General features: G+C 41.8%; 1 protein-coding gene across 6 annotated transcripts in view; it reads right to left on the bottom strand.

Moving 5' to 3' along the window:
• The window catches only part of RALGAPA1 (Ral GTPase activating protein catalytic alpha subunit 1), a 647,855-nt gene that overhangs the window by 365,872 nt on the left and 263,166 nt on the right, over positions 1-18,817 (bottom strand). For all 6 annotated transcript variants that reach the window (XM_029598964.1, XM_029598967.1, XM_029598968.1 and 3 more), the window contains 2 exons: positions 17,637-17,762; positions 640-698 (listed from right to left, as the gene is read on the bottom strand). In XM_029598964.1, coding sequence (XP_029454824.1) covers positions 640-698; positions 17,637-17,762 — 185 coding nt within the window. The remainder of the gene's footprint in view (positions 1-639; positions 699-17,636; positions 17,763-18,817) is intronic.

Here is an 18,817-nt window from a genome sequence, read left to right on the forward strand (position 1 = left end):
GATGGCAGTGGCAGGTGGGGTGGAAGAGAAATTGGATTCAGACGACAACCAACATGAGCCCTGACTTTTATGATCTGGGGTATTGATACGCAGACATAAGAGAAAAAGCACAGGATTGCTTCTAAGGCCAAGTCCAAAAGCAAAACACGTCAGCACTGCCTGAATTTTTAAGAAGACATCACCCAATAAAAATGTTGCTAGTAGTAATTTTTTTTTTATGGGTTATCATAAGACTTGGGAATAACTGCACGGAGTGGCAGTTGCTACCCTTAAAAGAAACATGGGAGTAACCTGCATGGCGTGGCAGAAAAGAAGCTTGCTGGGTAGACTAGCTGGACCCATTTGGCCCTTTTCAGTCACCATCATGTTACAACCCGACAGATTTGAGTCAGCTATGTATTGTTGCTTCTTGAAATCAAACAAAGGCTCAGATTACTAGTAATGCAATTAAGAGATTTCAGCAATTTTCAGATTGTGCGCCATACAATTAATGTACAGTCAATTCTAATTAAATCTAAATTAAAAGCAGTTAGAAACTAAGCTAATTTTTCAATAAAAAACTAAGCTGAAACTTTTTTTCCTACATCATCTAATCAGATTGCTCCATTTAAAGTTTATTTTTGCCATTATTTAACTTACCGAGCTGGCCCCGATGGCTCCTCCCTGGCAGAATTTAGTACGGTTTTGATTGTTATTTCCTAAAAGAAAGGAGGATATATTTCAAAGTATAAGGGATGCATTGGCAATCATATCTTCTCTGTTAAGATTCTGCCTCCCTCCAAAGTAGATTCAAATTTGTTGGGGGGAGGAAGAAAAGAAATTACAGAGATAGGAATGGTATGGCTGAGTATCATCAAAAACAGCTTCATGCTCAGTGCTGTAAGAAATATTATCAAGGGCTAAGGGGAAACAGAATTCACTACCTTCAGAAAAAATGAATTCTTTAGTAAGATTGTGGTGAAATAAAACATTTTGCTAATGGATTCCATCATGGTTGCAACATTACATAACTTCAGAAGATGATTGGATAAGTTTTTGGAGAAAGGGTGGTCAGTAGGTAATATGTAGTGGCCAGATCTGATCCAGGAACCTAAGCTGATCATATTAAAGATGGGAAAGTATATATTTTCACCATGCTTCAGAAATGGCTACAAAAGCATTATAATTTTTCACTGTTCCCTGTAGGAAGAACTATTAGAAGGTTGGATTCAAGGACTTTTGCAATTTATTGATTGCATTATATCATAAACCCAATTATGAAACTGTGTACACTATAAGCAGCAATTCAATAAAGTGAAATTGCCTACCTGTAGCAAGTGTTTTTCTGTGGATAGTAGAACAAATAGCCACATAGATGGTGATGTCATCTGACAACTCAGAGTTAGTCATATTTTCCCTAGCCCAGAAAAGATTTTTGGGTTCCTTCTGGGCATGCATAGCAACTGTGCAACATTGCCTCAGTCCATCCTCTAGCTTTCTTTAACTTCCTGAGGAAGAGGGAGGGTTTGTGTGGCTGTTTGTTCTGCTGTCCACAGAGAACACCTATTACAGCTAAGCAACTTTGTTTTCTCCATGGACAAGCCAAATGAAACAGCCACACAGATGGGACTCCCCATCTGAAGGATGAAAAATTGTTTGTTTTTGCAACCCATTGCATTTTGCAGGAAGTTGATATTTACTTAAGAATAGTAGTCAGCACACATTGTCCAAATCTACTGTCCATAGAAGAATCTTATTTTTATTTATTTAAAAATTTTTATACCGACATTCATGTAGACATATCGGTTTACATGGAACAAGGTTAGTAACATCTTAGCAAGAAGGTTAAGTTACATAGAACAGGGGTCATGAGACCTGGGATAATGGAAAGCGAAGGAAAGGCGTAGAAGGTCAAGGCGAGTCGAGTTACATATGATTTAGCATGTAATATACAGTTGATTTAGCATATAACGGAGTTTATAATATATAGCATAACACGGAATTTATAATATATAGCATAACACGGAATTTTTTTAAACATATAACATAATTGATTGTTGGCTGTAAGGGGCCGAGAATTAATGGGGGTACCAAGGTGTCTAGATAGTTAGTGGAAAGATATTATTATTGCTCTAAACAATAGTGTTGAGTAAAAGTATGAATTGATGCCCATGTTACTGCCTTATAAAATGTCCTGTTTGGAAAAGGATTTCAAATGAGCTAATGGCATAGCAATGATAGGATTTTGGAGATTAAGGATTAGTCTTTAGAAAACAATGAGAAATCTATCTAGAAAATATTTGCTTGGTCACTGGTTTCTTTTTCTTTTTTTTTACTGTCATCAACAGATAATAAATAGCTGAGTGTATTTTTTTTTTTTTTAGGGATTCAGACCTTTACAGGTAGAACAAGAAGGCCCTTCTGCAGTCTAATTTGTATAAGGATTGTTCTTTAGTTGTATGTGGTTTTGGGAAAAAAACTTTGGTAATATTATAGATTGGTTTATATGAAACTAAGACACTACTTATGGTAAGAAGTTTGGATGGGTTCCAAGTACCACACGAGTTTTAAAAATGAATGTTAAGAGGGTAGGTGACCAGGGCTTGTGGTTCTCATTCTGCAGGCTGAAGTAAATGCTATTAGGAAGAGGGTTTTCCATGAGACATACTTTAGTTCTGGTGTTGCCATAGATTCATACAGTGTTTAATAGTTTATGAAAATCTCTATTTAGATCTCAATGTGGTGGTGGCATCTTTACTGGAGGTTTCAAACTATAAAGACCTTTAATAAATCTAGAAATAGTCCAATGATGTGAAATTGGTTGATTGTTTCCAAACTTATAATAAGATGCAATGGTGTTTATGGAATTAGATTTTAATCCTGAGTTTACAAGATACATTAGATAAGAGACCAGTACAGGTATGGAATAAGTGAAAGATTCAGCGTGCTGATGCTGGTACCATTTTGCTAAACCTCTCTCATTTGAGGCTATATGGTTTTCTAGTGGTTGGCTTTCTTGCCTTTGGTAGAATTTAATTTACTGCTTGAAGTAAGTGAAGTTTCTGAATGAATTTGCTTTCAGCATCCAGGATATCAGTGCTAGCAAGTGGAGGTCTGGATGGAGAACTAGGTTTGGTATCCATGGTAATTTGTTTGGCAGAGCTACAGCAAGTCTGTGCAGCCTTGGCAACCAATTTTGACCGGCCACTATGGAGTTATTAAAATTATCGATCCTTTGTCTTTTCTCAATTTGAGAATTGTCTTTGCTATTAGAGGAATTAGCAGAAAAACAAAGTAGACCTTTGCTCCATCGGATAATAAATGCATCCATCACTAGAGCTTTGTTGGTTGGTCTCTTGGAACAATATCGCTATTGTCTGTGATTGATTGAGTGGCGATGTGAAAGGGTCTATGGTTGGCATTCCTCATAAGTTGAAGATCTACGCCAGAGTATTGTCATTGAGTGACCACTCGTGTAACTGTAGTTGGTAGCTCAGGCTGTCCTCAAGGATATTGCCTTTTCCTGGAAGATAGATTGCCAAATGAGACATTTTCTTTTCCACTGCTTATTTCCAAAATGTTCATTACTTTTTTGCAAAATAGGTAGGAGCCTGTGCCTCTTCATTTGCTGATGGAGTTCACCAATACCCGATTGTACATGATAATTTTACAGGTGGTTTCAGAACACTTGTAGGCCATTTGTAGACTGCTCTCAATGCCAGAATATTGATGTGGAAAGATGCTTCCCATTTTGCGCCTAATGCCTTGTGCACCCGGAGTCCACATCCTTGGTTTGAGGCATCTTCTGTTAATATTTTTTGTACCTGTTAAAGGGTGTATGTTTGCTCCATATCATTTCTCTTTTTGTCCACCATTTGATTGAGTGAAAGAAATATTTTGTTATTGGTATTTTGTAATTGTTTGCATATGTTTATTCCAGTTCTTTTGGCGCCACTGGACAAGTCTCATTTTCAGGCGTACTAGTGGTGTAACATGTACTGAAGCCACGTGTCCTAAGTATTTTCAAGCTAAAATCCATTTGATTTTAGCTTGAAAATCCATTTGATTTTAGCTTGAAAAAAAAGAGGAAAATAGTCCAACATCAGATCATCGATCACCCATATTCCCCTCAAGAACCAACCACGCCAGACCTGAACAACTCACCTGTTTAAGACTACTTCTCTGATTCATCAGTCTTCTTTAATTCATGCATAACTTGGATTTTGCATTTCAACAAGGTATATGTACCCTCACATCACAATTTAGACTATCCCTCCAATTATTCAAGATATTTATTCACGCTTTAAACATTCCTGATATTGATCTTCGTCCTGTCGACGAGTTATTATCATCATTATTATTATTGTTTATGTAATATTCAAGTTGTATTTATATTTAAGTTAAGTTGTATTTATACTTATATTTAAGTTGTATTTATAGTTATATTTATATGTGATATGTTAAGAAAATATATGTTAAGAAACGCTGTTTAATGTAACGCCTTTATTGCGACAGTTATTGTTCTATGTAAACCGACCTGATTCGATACTTGTATTGAGAATGTCGGTATATAAAAATCCGAAATAAATAAATAAATAAATAAATTTTGAACAAAGGCTGCACTAATGTCTATATTTGGTTGCTCTTTGATTTGGAAGATAGGCCCTTCCCTTCTACCATGACCAGTTTTGCATCTATGAATTCCAGCTGCTGTTTCAGAATCAAGTTGGATTTTCTGAAATTTACTAGACATCCAAGGCTCTGCATGGTATTCATGACTTGTTGTACATCTGTTATAGAGTTTTATAAGATATACTAGATATTAGCTAATCTAGGTATGGAAAATTAGAAGATTTTGTTTCCTTAAATGGGCAGCTACTATTGCTAGATATTTGGTGAAGACTCTCGGAGCTGCTGCTAGACTGAAGGATAGCACTCTGTATTGGTAATGCTGATCCAGGAGAGTGAACCTTAAATATTTTCTCTTTCTTGTTGATTTTAATATGAGCATAAGTGTCCTTGAGGTTTAGTGAAATCAACCAATCTTACTGTTGAAGTACTGGAAGGATTATGCTTAAAGAGTTCATCCAAAACTTTTCTCTTCCGAAAGTAATTCAAAACTTTGAGATCTAAGATTGTTTTTAGATCCTCTGTCTTCTTTGGAATTAAGAAATATCTTGAATAAAACCCCTTCCCTTGTTGAGTTTTCAGACTAGTTGTACAGCTTTGGATTCCAAGAGGGATTTTAATTCTTGAATTAGTATTTTTAGCTGTTGATTGGGGGAGGGGGACTTCTCAGGTGGTAACTGCTCAAAGTTTAAGTAGTATCCCTGATCCTGATGAATGATCTTCAAAACATTTGTTGTTAATGACTAGATTCTGTTGTTTCTAGAAGAATTTGATCCCCGGCCCCCCCCACTTCTATCTGAGGAAATGAGTTTTGATCAGAATTTACTTGTAGGTCCAAAACCAGATGTTAGCCTCTGCTAAGGCTGTTGAGCTTGTCTTTTCTGTCGCCTTACACAACACCTCTCTGTCTGGGCTGAGGTTATTGCACCTGCTGCAGTGGCTGTTGCAACAGTATTGTACGTTGTCTATAGTAAGGATAGGGATTAAATCGTCTCCTTTGAGAGAAACAGTAAGGTGTTCTACAATCTTGGCAATATTTTCTATTGGAGGAATTATTCAGTTGAGTCTTCAACAAAGACTGGAAAGCAGTAATTTGATTCTTAATGGACTTTGTCTTGTTAATCTTTCCCCCAAATAAACTGAACCCATCACATGGCGTGTCTGCTAATTTGTTATGGATCTCTTTTTTGACTGCAGAAGCCTGAAGCTATGTTAGATTTCTTGTGACTATGGCCATTGCTGAAAACCTAGAAGATGTATCAAATTAATCTGATAGATTGAATAACATGCTTAGCACAGTCTTCTGTGTGCATCTATCATTAAATTGCTTGAGATTTTTACAAAAACTTGTTTAACATTAAGGGCCAGATTTTCAAAGGGGAACGCGCATACCCCCCCGAAAACCTGGCCCAAACTCCCCCTGTGCGCGCCGAGCCTATGTTAAGTAGGCTCGGCGGCACGTGCAAGCCCCGGGACGCGCGTAAGTCCTGGGGCTTTCCTGGGGGGGGTGTTTTGCGGCCAGCGCGTCATCGAAGGCATTCCGGGGGCATGGCCGCGGTCTCCGGACCAGCCCCCGGACCGGACCATGGCGCGCACAAGTTACGCCTGCCTCGAGCAGGCGTAACTTGTGCAACAAAGGTAGGGGGGGTTTAGATAGGGCTGGGGGGTGGGTTAGGTAGGGAAAGGGAGGGGAAGGTGCCGGGGGGGGGGGTGGATTTCAGAGCGGCCTTGGAGGGAACGGAGGCAGGCTGCCGATTTTGGGCAACCTTGCGCACGCCAACCCTGGCGTAGATGCTCTCTTAGCCTCTGGACACAGTTCCAATAGAGGATCTGATGAATGGTTTGCCATATAGTCTGAGGAATCGTATGCATTTTGTAAATCCTCAGAATCTGAAGGAATGTATATTAGTGATTCTGGTTGTCCATCGTTTTCCAAAGATTATTCTTTGTTCATTCTCAATGGTTTGTCTTCAGCATCTATAAACCATGGAGATGAAAGTCTGGATCTTAATTCTTCTCTTAAATGTTCTTAGATTGATTTCTGGAACCTTGGTTCTTCATTCAGGACATCCTTCATGTATTGCTTAATAAAATCTGTCCAAAGTCGTTGGATAAAGGAGTTACAGTCGGGTAACCCTGGAAAGGGAAGCCTTGATTGTTCTCTACTGGTAGAAGGATGTCCCTCTGGATGTAATAAGGGAAGAGACAGTTTTCTACTTGTAAAAGTAAATGTTCCTGATGGCTTGGATGTTTTCCGTTTGTGCTCCAATTTTCCAGCACCATTTTTTTCTCTTTATTCACTTTTTCAAAATTACATCAAGAAATCCTTCTCAACTGATATATATGTATACAAAAGATATTCTTCACATTATAGTTTTCAGGAAATATCATAACTCAAGTATACATTCTAAGTCCACTATACAGACTCCAAGTATAGCAATTTATCCATTACTATTAACTAATATATAAAGGAAGAAGAAAACTAAACCTAAATCTAGCATCGGCAGGTGCTACTAATATAATTATAAGGTTGTACATTCTCAGACATATTAAGGCATCAACAACTGAGTATCTGGGGACTCATTCACAATTACTCTGCAAGTTTATCACTCAAAAACTGCGTTAGCTGCGAGGGTATAAAATTCAGGAAAGATTTATCTTTAAATTTAACATAACATTTGCATGAGAATTTAAGTAAAAATGATGGCCCTATCTGTAACACCTGAGGTCTTAGCAATAAAAATTGCCTTCTTTTTTTCTGGGTAGTTTTAGAGACATCCAGATATACTCTAACTTGCATTCCCATAAAATTATCAAGACGATGTTTAAAGAAAAGCTTCAACACCCATTCTTTGTCCATTTCCAATGCAAATGTAACAATTAAAGTTGCAGGCACAGCCTGAGCCAAAGTTTCCAAAAAATCTGAGATTTATCCCAATTTCTGTTTGTTTTTCCCCTCCTGTCACTCCCACAGTTCTAAATCATCTCGCTGAGTTGGTCTACTAGATTCTCCTCTTCTATTTTTTCTCGCTGGTATATAAAACACATGTACAAGTGGTGGAAGTTGGTCTTGTCTCACTTTCAATATTTCTTGAAGGTATTTATTAAACATATCTCTTGGCGACATATGTAAAATTTTTGGAAAGTTCACTAGACGCAGATTTTTATTTTTTTAAGGTATTTTCCATATTTTCAATTTTACCTAGTAATGTCAAATTATCTTTTACCATTAGCTCATGCTTAACTTTAATAGATTCTAATAGTGCTAGTTTCTCAGAATCATGTTGGTGCAGCACTTTAACAGTATTTTCCAGCATTTTAATGCGGACCTCATGGTCCTGCATATTAGTTACAAGAGGCTCAGTTTGTTTAATAACTAAATTACCAAGTCTCTCCATTGCTTCCCACAATGACTCCAGCATTATCTGACTAGGTTTTTGTACAGAAAAGGGAGAAATACTCAAGCTTATCTGTTGCGGAGTCGATGAGGTTCCCCAGTATACTCAGTCCCGTTAAACCTCTGTCTGGGCTGCCGATGGCCGCGTCCAGCCCTATGGGTCGATCTTCCATGCTGTCCTCTCCCAAATTGAGACTCCCTGCCTGGGTACATCCCCCGCAGCAGCTTCGGCCAGCGGTGCTTCCAGGTCTCCATCGATGCAGGGTTCCTCGGCGCCTCCCTCATCATCGGGGATAGAGTAGTTTCAGAGTCTGGCAGGGAACTCACTTCCTCCAACTCAGTTCCTTGATCCCGCGACTCACCACCTGATGTCAAAGCACCTCTAAGAACGTGGGCATCCATCGGGCCCGTCTTCGGCGTCTCAGGGAGAGCCCCAGGGATTGCTTTCTCCCTGGCCTGCCTTTTCCTGGCCGAATGGGCATATTGACAAGAAAATCTTAAAGAAAATTACCACAGGTAAGCACCCCACACTCACGATGCTAACGCTCCAGCGCCATCTTGAATGCTCTCTCCAGATATTTTCTTTCAGCACCATTTATTTTGTTGGCGCTAGCATTTCTTGGCACCAAAGACAACTGCGCACCCTGTGCAGATATTCTAGCATTCATTTTCAGATCTGATGCTTTTATTTGCAACGATTCTCCTGCCTAAACACCTGCACTGAATGTGATACCTTTTCTGGACACGGCAATGTTGAGTTTCCAGCTCTATAACGAAGTGCTTCGATGCTGACAATTTTTCAGTTTTCTCCTTGTGTGCTAATGATCTGCTTGAACTTTTTATGGATGAAATATCTGATGAAGGAAATCAAGATTTTTTTATGATGGTGATTTCTTTTCAGCTTTTGTGCTTTGAAGAGCTTTTAGACTCATTTCAACTTGAGGTCCCAGTATATTAACATCCTCAAGGACATCTTATCACAGGGGTCATGGATGGCACTATCAGGTTCGGGACCTAAATAGTGTAGGCATAAACTATGTTGGTTAGCTATAGCCATCTTGTGCCTAGACTGCTGAAAGGACTTAAAAGGTCTTTTCCCCTTTTAATCTGAAGATCCAGATGAGCAAGTTTGCTTACCGTAAACAGTGTTTTCCATAGATAGCAGAATGAATTAGCCATGCTGTCTGGGACGTCCTCTGGGTGGCTGAGCTCTCCTAGAACGTTTAGTGCAGTGCGCCTGCATGGATATTCCTGCGCAGCACTGGTCCCCCTCAATCCGTTTCTAAGCAAGAAGAAGTGGAACAACAACTGTTTGGAGAGGCGTGAGCGTCAGCATGACTAACTCATTCTGCTATCTACGGTAAACACCATTTATGGTAAGCAAATTTGCTCTTTTCCCATAGAAAAGCAGCATGAATTAGCCATGCTGTCTGGGAGTTCCCAGCTGATGTGTGGAGTGCAAAGTCTCTTAGTATGTCCTGACTGTGAGGTCAGATATGGTGCTCAAGAGAATGTCTGTTGGCTTTCCAGTGATCAGGAGTGCCTGTTTTGAGGTCGGAAGGGAAATGGTCTGGTTGAGGTGGAAGACTGAAACCACCTTAGGAAGGAATGCTGGGTGTGGACACAGTGTGACTTTATAATGGTAGAATTCTAGGTATGGGAAGTAGTGCACTAAGGCTTGGAACTCACTGACACGTCTCGCTGAAGTCAGGGCGACTAGGAATAGTACCCTTCCAGGAGAGGAATCTGGAGTTACAAGTGTCCAGAGGCTTGAAGGGTGGTAGCATTAATTGCTCCAGGACTACATTTAGGTCCTATGGAGCTAGAGGTTTCTGGATCGGAGGCCTTAGGCATAGAACCCCCTTCATAAATTTAGAGATGAACGGGTGGCAGGAGATTGGGGCCTTGTGAAGGGAATGGTAGGCTGCTATGGCACTAAGATGGACTCTGACCAACACCGTAGTTAGCCCTTTTTGATAGAGCAGATGGAAGTATTCCAGCAGTTGCTCAGGAGAGCAGGTGAATGGGTCCATACTGTGTTCTGTGCACCAGGTGGAGTAGCAGACCCAGTTCCTTTGATAATTCTGTCTGGTGGAGGGTTTCTTCCTGGAGGAAACTAGGATATCCTAAAGCTGCGGGGAAATGTTCAGGTAGTGGAGTACCACCCTTTCAATCTCTACGTGGTGAGATACAGGGATGAGTGAAGGGGTGAAGCAAGGAGCCCCCTTCCTGGGTGAGCAGATTCGAACTGTTGCCCAGGGGAATCAGTGTGTCCTCAGATAGCTGAACTAGATACGTGTACCACAGTTGTCTAGGCTACGCTGGAGCAATGAGTATCAGATCTGCATTGTCCGCGATGCCCTTCTGGACTGTGCGAGATATCAGGTGTATAGGAGGGAAGACGTAGAGAAGACCCCCCGTCCATTTGATGAGGAATGCATCCTGAGCTAGGTGCCGGGTACTGGGGTACACCGAGCAGAAGGTCTACAACTTCCGATTTTGTTCGGTAGCAAAAAGATCGAAGCATGGAAGACCCAGGTTTGAAACAAACATCAATTTTACCAATTCCTAAAAAGAGAAATCAGGACCCTTTAGATATTTCTAACTATTGCCCTATTGCTACACTTCCATCAATAGCTAAAATTATTGAATCTGTTGTACTCAAACAATTCTCAGATTACATAAATTATATTTTACACCCTAATCAATACAGTTTTAGAAAGGGATATAGCACCAAATCCCTTCTTATATCATACTTCGACATGATACTAATACGGACTATATTTTGATACTTTTAGACATTTCAGCCGCATTTGATACCTTAAATCATGAAATCCTCCTCTCAAATCTTGAACATATAGGTATATCTGGCTTCTGCTCTACAATGGTTCAAATCCCTTCTGGCTAATCATCCTCAGAATCACTTTAAAGTGATACCAATTCCAACTGGTACTATACTAACTCAGGCGTACCTCAAGGCTCGTTATCCGCCATCCTCTTTAATATATACCTCCTGCCACTTTGCCATCTTCTCACTGGTCTTGATCTGAGCTTCAAAATTTATGCGGATGATATACAGTTTATAATCCATTTTTCAGACTCATGGACCAAAACTTTATGACTCTTACAACTGTACCTAAGAACAATAAAAACCTGGTTATCTCACAACAGATTAAAACTGGATGCATCTAAAACAGAACTGATTTTCTTATCAACTGTCTAAGATTCAATATACTGTCCTCCAGACAAGTTCATTTTTGATGGTCATACAATTCCTATAACTAACTGTGCTAGAAATCTAGGTATACTCAGACTCAAAGCTCTCTCTGTCAAATAATATCTCTGCAATTGTAAAAAAATTCATTTTCAAATTACAAATCCTAAAGAAACTGAAACCACTGCTATTTTCCTCCAACTTCCGCTCTGTAGTTCAAGCGTTAATACTATCCGGCCCTGATTACTGCAATTCATTGTACCTAGGACTTCTGATCACAACTATTCAAACTCTTCAACTTATTCAAAACTCTGCTGCTTGCTTACTTTACACATACCTCACAAAGATCATATTACACCAACATTGCAATTCCTGCATTGGCTACCGATATATCGTATTAAAAACAAAATTCTCATTATAATACACAACTTAATCTATAACCCATCATCAGCCTGGCTATGCTCAATGCTATGACTCTACAAACCATCTCATCAATTACGTTCAATGGACAAATGTATTCTTGAAGTGCCTACAATAAAGACAGCAAGATTGGATCTGACCCGTAAGGCACACTTTCAGTCGCTGGTCCAGCTTTATGGAACTCTGTACCAGAGGACATCTGTCTCATATCCAATATCAAAGAATTTTAAAAAGCTTTAAAAACCCATTTATGCACTATTGCTTATAACATCACATAATCATAGATTTCATGTCTTTTTCCTTTGTTACTGGAATACTTCAATTTTAAGGTTGCTCTTATGTACCCTATTTGTTTTTATTTATTTAATCTGCTTTGTTTACTCGTTTCTTCTATTTTTACTAAATTGTCTTACCTTGAATTTATGTATGTTTTAAATTGTAAACTGCCTAGGTCAATTAACAAAATTGAATAAGCGGTATATAAGAATTTTTAAATAAATAAATAAAGAGTCTTTCTGCCACATCCTGATGAAGCTCCCACTTGTGGGGGTGAAAGATTCTGCTCAGTCTGTCTGCTCTGGAGTTGTTTATGCCCGGCAGGTAAGTGGCCTGCAGGGTGATGGATTTGCTCTCCGCCCATTCCAGGATCCTTGCGGCCTCTCTGCACAGGTTCCAGGAACCAAGACCTTCCTTCTTTGTTGATGTAGAACATGGTGACTTGGTTGTCCATGTGGACCATGACCATCTTCTCCCGAAGCGAGCTTTCGAAAGTCCGAAGAGCGCTCCGAATGGCATGGAGTTCCAGGAGGTTGATCTGTTGCGACCGTTCCCAGTTGGACCACAGGCCTAGAGTCTGGAAGTGGACTAGGTGGGCGCCCCACCCCTTGGTGGAAGCATCGATGGTGAGGACAGTATCATGTACTGGGGGCAATTACGGCTGAATCCAGACGGTGTTAGCCACCACTCCAAATCCTGTTTCATGCTGGACATGAGGGGGACTGGAGTGGAGAGAGGATTGAAGAACTGGCTCCACTGGGACTTCAGACCCCCACTGTAGATGCATGTGGAGGGGAGTGTGGGAAACAACATATACAGATGCGGCCATGTGCCCGAGGATGATCAGGATCTGGCAGGCAGGGGCAATGGTGGCCTCGTGATGGCGGCTGGCTATTTTATTATTTATTTATTTATTTAAGTTTTTTTATATACCAACATTCAAGACGGTAGTCCCATCATGCTGGTTCACAAGAAACAGGGGTGAAACTCAAATAAACTTTACAATTTGAACAATGGTGCAGAAAAGCAGTTACATGTAACAGGGAATCAATAACTTGGGGTAAGAAGGGAAATGAAGATCAGATATATATATATATATATACAAAAGCATTATAAGAGGTGGCTATTAATGATTGATGATTTAAGGGAGTTAAGTAATGTTTGAGTTAGGAAAGGCCTGCGTGAACAGCCACGTCTTGAGTCTTTTCTTGAATGTTGAGATGCTGAGTTCCATTCTGAGATCCGGGGGAATGGAGTTCCATAAAGTTGGACCGGCTGTGGAGAAGGCCCGATCTCTGAGCGTGATGTGTCTGGTCGTTTTGGCTGGAGGAACTTGAAGTGAACCTTTGTAAGCATCTCTTGTCGGTCTTGTTGAGTGGTGTAATCGGAGGGGGATATGGAGGTCGATTGGGGCTAATTGATGGATGTTTTTGAAAATGGTGAGAATGGCCTTGTAGATTATTCTGAAGTAGATGGGTAGCCAGTGGAGGCCCATCAGGATAGGGGTTATGTGTTCTCTTCTCCTGGTGTTAGTGAGTATACGGGCGGAGGCATTTTGGACCATTTGCAATGGTTTGGTGTGTGATGACGGTAGACCAAGCATGATGGAGTTACAATAGTCCAGCTTTGTGAAAATGATTGATTGTAGAATTGTTCTAAAGTCATGTGTGTGGAAGAGAGGTCGTATTCTTTTCAGCACTTGGAGCTTATAAAAGCAGTCTCTAGTGGTTTTGTTGATGTTCGCTTTCAGGTTTAGGTGATTATCAATTAGAACTCCTAGGTCTCTCACTTGTGTGGTGTTTGGTATGGTTGGATGAGTGTGTGTGAGGGAGCTGTTTTCTGGTGTGATGATTAGAAGTTCCGTTTTTGATGAATTTAGTATCAGGTTGAGACTTGTGAGAAGCTGTTTGATATTTTGGAGGCAGGTTTCCCAGTGAGATAGTGTTTTTGCGAGTGACTCCTTGATGGGGATCAGTACCTGAATATCGTCAGCGTAGAGGAAGTGTTTGAGATTGAGGTCAGAGAGAAGTTCACATAAGGGTAACAGATAAATGTTAAACAAGGTTGGAGACAGGGACGAGCCCTGAGGGACTCCTACTGACGCAGGGTGAAGAGGGGATTCTTTATTATGAATCTTAACCTTATATCCTCTGTTGCTGAGGAAGGTTCTAAACCAAGATAGGGCAGTGCCAGAGATACCTATGGCTGTTAGTTGGTTGATGAGAAGAGCGTGATTGACCGTGTCAAATGCAGATGAAAGGTCGAGTAGGATCAGAAGGAATGATTGTCCTTTGTCTAAGCCTAAGATGATGTGGTCGGTCATAGAGATGAGGAGGGCTTCCGTGCTTAAGGTTTTACGGAATCCGCTAGTGTTGTGAGAGTAAGGGCCCAGGATTCCATGAGGAAGGCTATGTCACGGAGGGTGTCGATGTAAGCCCCAATGAATTGTAGGATCTGAGTGGGTTGCAGATTCGACTTCTTGTAGTTGACCAGCAGCCCTAGGCTGTCCAGACATCGAATGGTTGCTAGCAGATGGGTGTGCAGGAGTGAAGGATTTGGAGCTACCAGCAGCCAGTCGTCTAGGTAGGGGAACAGATGAATCCCCCGACTTTGAAGGTGAGCCACCGCTACCACTAGGCATTTTGTGAACACTCTGGAGGCTGAGGAAAGGCCAAAAGGGAGCACCTTGTATTGGAAGTGGCGGCCATTGGCCATGAAGCACAGGTACTGCCAGGACATGGAATGCATCAGGATGTGTAAATAGGCATTCTTGAGGACAAGTGAACACATCCAGTCGTTGGGACGAAGGAAGGGCAGGATGGACTTGAGTGAAGTCATCTTGAACTTCTCCCTCATTAGGTATTTGTAGAGAGAACGCAGATCCAGGATGGGTCGTAAACCTCCCGACTTCTTGGGTATGAGGAAGTACTGGGAGTAGAACCCCTGGTGCAGCTGAGCAGAGGATAGTTCGCAAATGCAGCTCTAGTGAAGTAATTTGAGGATTTCTTCCTGTAAGGTATGCACTGTGCATCGAGCTTTCTTTGGCGCACTACTTGCAGAACAGATAGAATGGATGCAAAACTGAGGGAGTAGCCATCCTTGATGATTCGTAAGACCCAATGGTCGGATGTAATCGCCTTCCATGCTGGAAAAAAGTGGGAGAGCATGCCCCCCTACTGGTAGTGGTAGAGATGGTTTCACATCACCTAAAAACCCTGTAGGGGTTTAAGGGGGTTGGTGTCCTGAGGTGGGTGAGGCTGTCGAGGAAGGCGCTGGTGCTGCTGAGCAGTCTGCTGCTGAGCTGGCTGAGGGTGAGTTGGCGGACATGGTTGCGGCCGGTAGGACGGTGGTGGCCGTGAATCTGAAAAAGTGGTTAACGACATGACGGCTACCTACTGCTCCTTGAGTTGTGCTACAGACTCCCATAACTAGTCTCCAAAATGATTGTCTGGGAGACAGGGGAGAAATGCCAGCTTTTCGAGCTCGTCTTCACGAATCGCACGCGCCCGAAGCAATGCTAAATGACGTGCCATGATGGCATTTGCTGTAGATCTGGCCAAAGTGTCGAAGGCCTCATAAATAGTGCGGAAGAAGTGCCGCAGTCCTTCCTCCAAGTCATGGAACTGGTCAGGAGGTCGGTGGTCTGGGGAAGCCTCCTGTAGTAGTGGTTTTAATGATTGCAGACCCTCATAAAGGTATTGGCATAATATAAAATTGGTGCTGATGAATTTTGGCATTGAGCATCCCCAACTGAAAGGCCAGCTTCCCGAAGTCATCCAAGTACTTGGCATCTTTCCCGAGGGGGGGGGGGGCGGCATGTTTGAATGCAGACGTGACTTCCTTGCTTTCTGCATCCTGACTCCCCTACTACTGAAGCATGTGGAAGCTATACCATGGAGTAGAATGGCAATTGCCTCATACAGAATTTCAAATCTGTTTTGTGGGAGGTGGGCGGTCTGGCAAAGGGAGACTCCTGGCTATGGTCATTACTGCATCTAAGATGGCATGGGAGGGTAAGGCGTAGGTTCTGAAGGGGACTCAAAAATTTTTAGGATGCCCAGGACATCTGCTCTGGGGTCAGGTATTTTCTGGGTCTCTATGTTTAAGCGTTGCTCCACCTTCTCCACAAATTTGGAGTATGAAAGATCCTCCGGTGGAGATACCGGTTCTGGCTGCCCTTCCGCAGAGTCTGAAGGATATCTGGTGGAGGATCCTGGAGAAGTGGAAGGAGCTCGGGGGGGGAATCATTCCCAGGATGAGAAGCCAGTGAGCCTCCAGGGTGCCTCATCCTGGCGCTTTCCTTGCTGCTCAACTGTTTTGAGGAATTGAGATAAGATGAGCGAAATCTGTGATATAGCCTGGAAGGCTAAGGTGTCCTGGGGGGGGCAGGTGGAGGTTCTCTGGGAGCACCCCTGGGAGGTACTGCTGCCAAGAGCATGTCTGAGTCTGGTCCTCTTGGTCTGTGTCTTTAGTTGGCTGCTTATCTTTTTTCTTCAGGGGCTCCTGGAGGCTTGATTTGTCCTTGTGCTGGAAAGCAGTGGACTGGCCCAAATACACTCTGGATGAGGCAGAGGAGCTGTGAGAGGCGGCTGGAGATGCCGGAGCCATATCAGAGTCCACCACCAATAGAGGAGAAGGTCCCTAGGGCATTTATGGCCAGACGAGTGCTTCTTTGGGGCTTTGGGAGCACTGTGCATCAATGGAGTTGGCGTCATGGTGTGCTCATGCGGTTGACGCTGCGACTCGGTTGCATTGGTGTGTAGGGGGCTTGACGCAGAGTAGTGCTGATGGCGGCGTTGAAGGTACCGATGCATCCCCTGCGCTGTGCATCGGTACGATGGGAGCTCACATCTGCGCCGGCTTACTGAGGAGGCTCTTCGATGCGTAACGCTTTGGAAGTCTGGGGGGGGGGGGGGGCGGAGAGGACTTGGCTGTCTCCTCAGAAGGGGCATATGAGCCCCATGCCACTTCTTTTAGCTTGGCGATCCTGGTGGCCTGCTGCCGTTGAGCCCGAGGGGACATGTGTTTGCAGTCCCTTCAGGTCACCTGTTCGTGATCTGGACCGAGGCAGATGTAGTACTTGGAGTGACCATCGGTCACGGACATTATTTTGCGGCACTGGCAAACTTTAAAGCCAGGCGGCCACAGCATTCTGATGAAAAAATATTTTTTAAAACAAGTTGAATTGTTCTCTGTCAGGAGAGAAGAGCGACATGTGCTGGTCGGCGTGTGGAAAAAAAAACAGACTGAGGGGGACCAGGGCTGCACAGGAATATCCACACAGGCACACTGCCCTAAAAGACTCAATGTACTAGGACAGTTCCGCCACCTAGCTGCCTGGAGGATGTCCCAGCAGCATAGCTAATTCATGCTGCTGATCTACGGAAAAAGAGGCCATGTTAATACTGCAAAGATTTTTTTTTCTTTTTTCTTTGAAGCAATTCTTGATTTTTTTTTTTGGTTTTCTCTGACACCAAAGAGAGAAATCATGACCATGCACAAAGCAGACAAAATTAAATTGAGACAGTGTAGTGTGGTGACATTAGTGTGGGAGTTCCTGTGTATGCACAGAATGAACTCAAAAAAGAATTTTCTGGGATAGGGCAAATATGAACATTTCTACGCCATTGGATATCACCACCAACTGAGTGGTTGTTTTTTGTTTTGTTTGTCCAAGGAGAATAAAATATTATTCATAGGATTATTTTATTAAAAACGTACCTTAACGTCTGTGAAGTGAGACACAATAATCTCAGAAGTACTTGGGTGTAGAGCTGGAAGTTCACAATATAAATTGGGAAAACAGACCAGAGATCCCAATAAGACCTGGGCTTCCACTCTGGGTGCCTAGATTTTCAACATATAAAAACACTTTTTAATTTCTTCACTAATTAAGTTTGTGTGTACATGATAAAGCTAATAATTTGTAATAACTAATATTGTCATTAATTTGCACTGATAGACCATATAACTCTCCAAATATTAGCATTCTAGAAATTAGAACTTCATTTCAAACCAACTGCCTGTTTGTTCCTCCTCTAGCTAAGCAAAGTAAGGCATGGAATAAACAGATGGGTGTGAATTAATGATATTACTTAAATTATTACAAAAAAGTAATGACCCTTTCTTCTAACATACTTATGTTTTGACAGATGCACACTTTTAGGAATAAGTAAACTTCAAGTTTCCCAGAAGAAAAAAAAAAGGAAAATAATCTGACATCAAATGGGCCCAAGAAGGAAAGGCTAATGTGCATTCAGCAAAAATATGGATTAATGAAAATGCAATAGACTCATATACTATATATGAAAAGGAGAAATGTATTATCTATTTCCTTTCCTTTAGTCTAGCTACACCAGTACAGACTGGTGGGTTGGTCTTCCTAAAAGCATATTGAGGTAGAAAGTACAGCTTTCTCTGTGTCATCATCACAGCTACTAACATGGTAGAGTCCAGAAAATTCCTCAATATTCTAACAAAGCACTAAAAGCATCCCAAACATTAATTGAAAATAAGCTTATAATAAATTTAAGAACTGGATCCTCTGATAGAATCAGCTCTCCATAATGGGAGATAAATATAAACAAAACTTACACTCATCTTGTGAAATTCTGTGAATAAGCACTTATCCATACAATCTGGAAGAAGCATGTCTTCCGCCATACCACAGACCAACTTTTCTAGTGGGTCCTAGACTTGTGTAGCAGGACTAAAGGAAAGGAAATTAACAGGTATGAAATTTCTCTTTTCCCCTCAGAAAATAAGGGCCACCTTTAGGACACAAGCTCTGAAAACTTCATCCTCCCTAGCCCGGACATCAAAATGGTAATGCTTGACAAGGGACCAAGTAGCCACTTTATAAATGTCCTCTGGTGCAACAGCCACAGTTTCAACTCAGGAAG

The sequence above is a fragment of the Rhinatrema bivittatum genome, chromosome 4 (genome assembly GCF_901001135.1).
Source record: "Rhinatrema bivittatum chromosome 4, aRhiBiv1.1, whole genome shotgun sequence".
NCBI lineage: Eukaryota > Metazoa > Chordata > Amphibia > Gymnophiona > Rhinatrematidae > Rhinatrema > Rhinatrema bivittatum.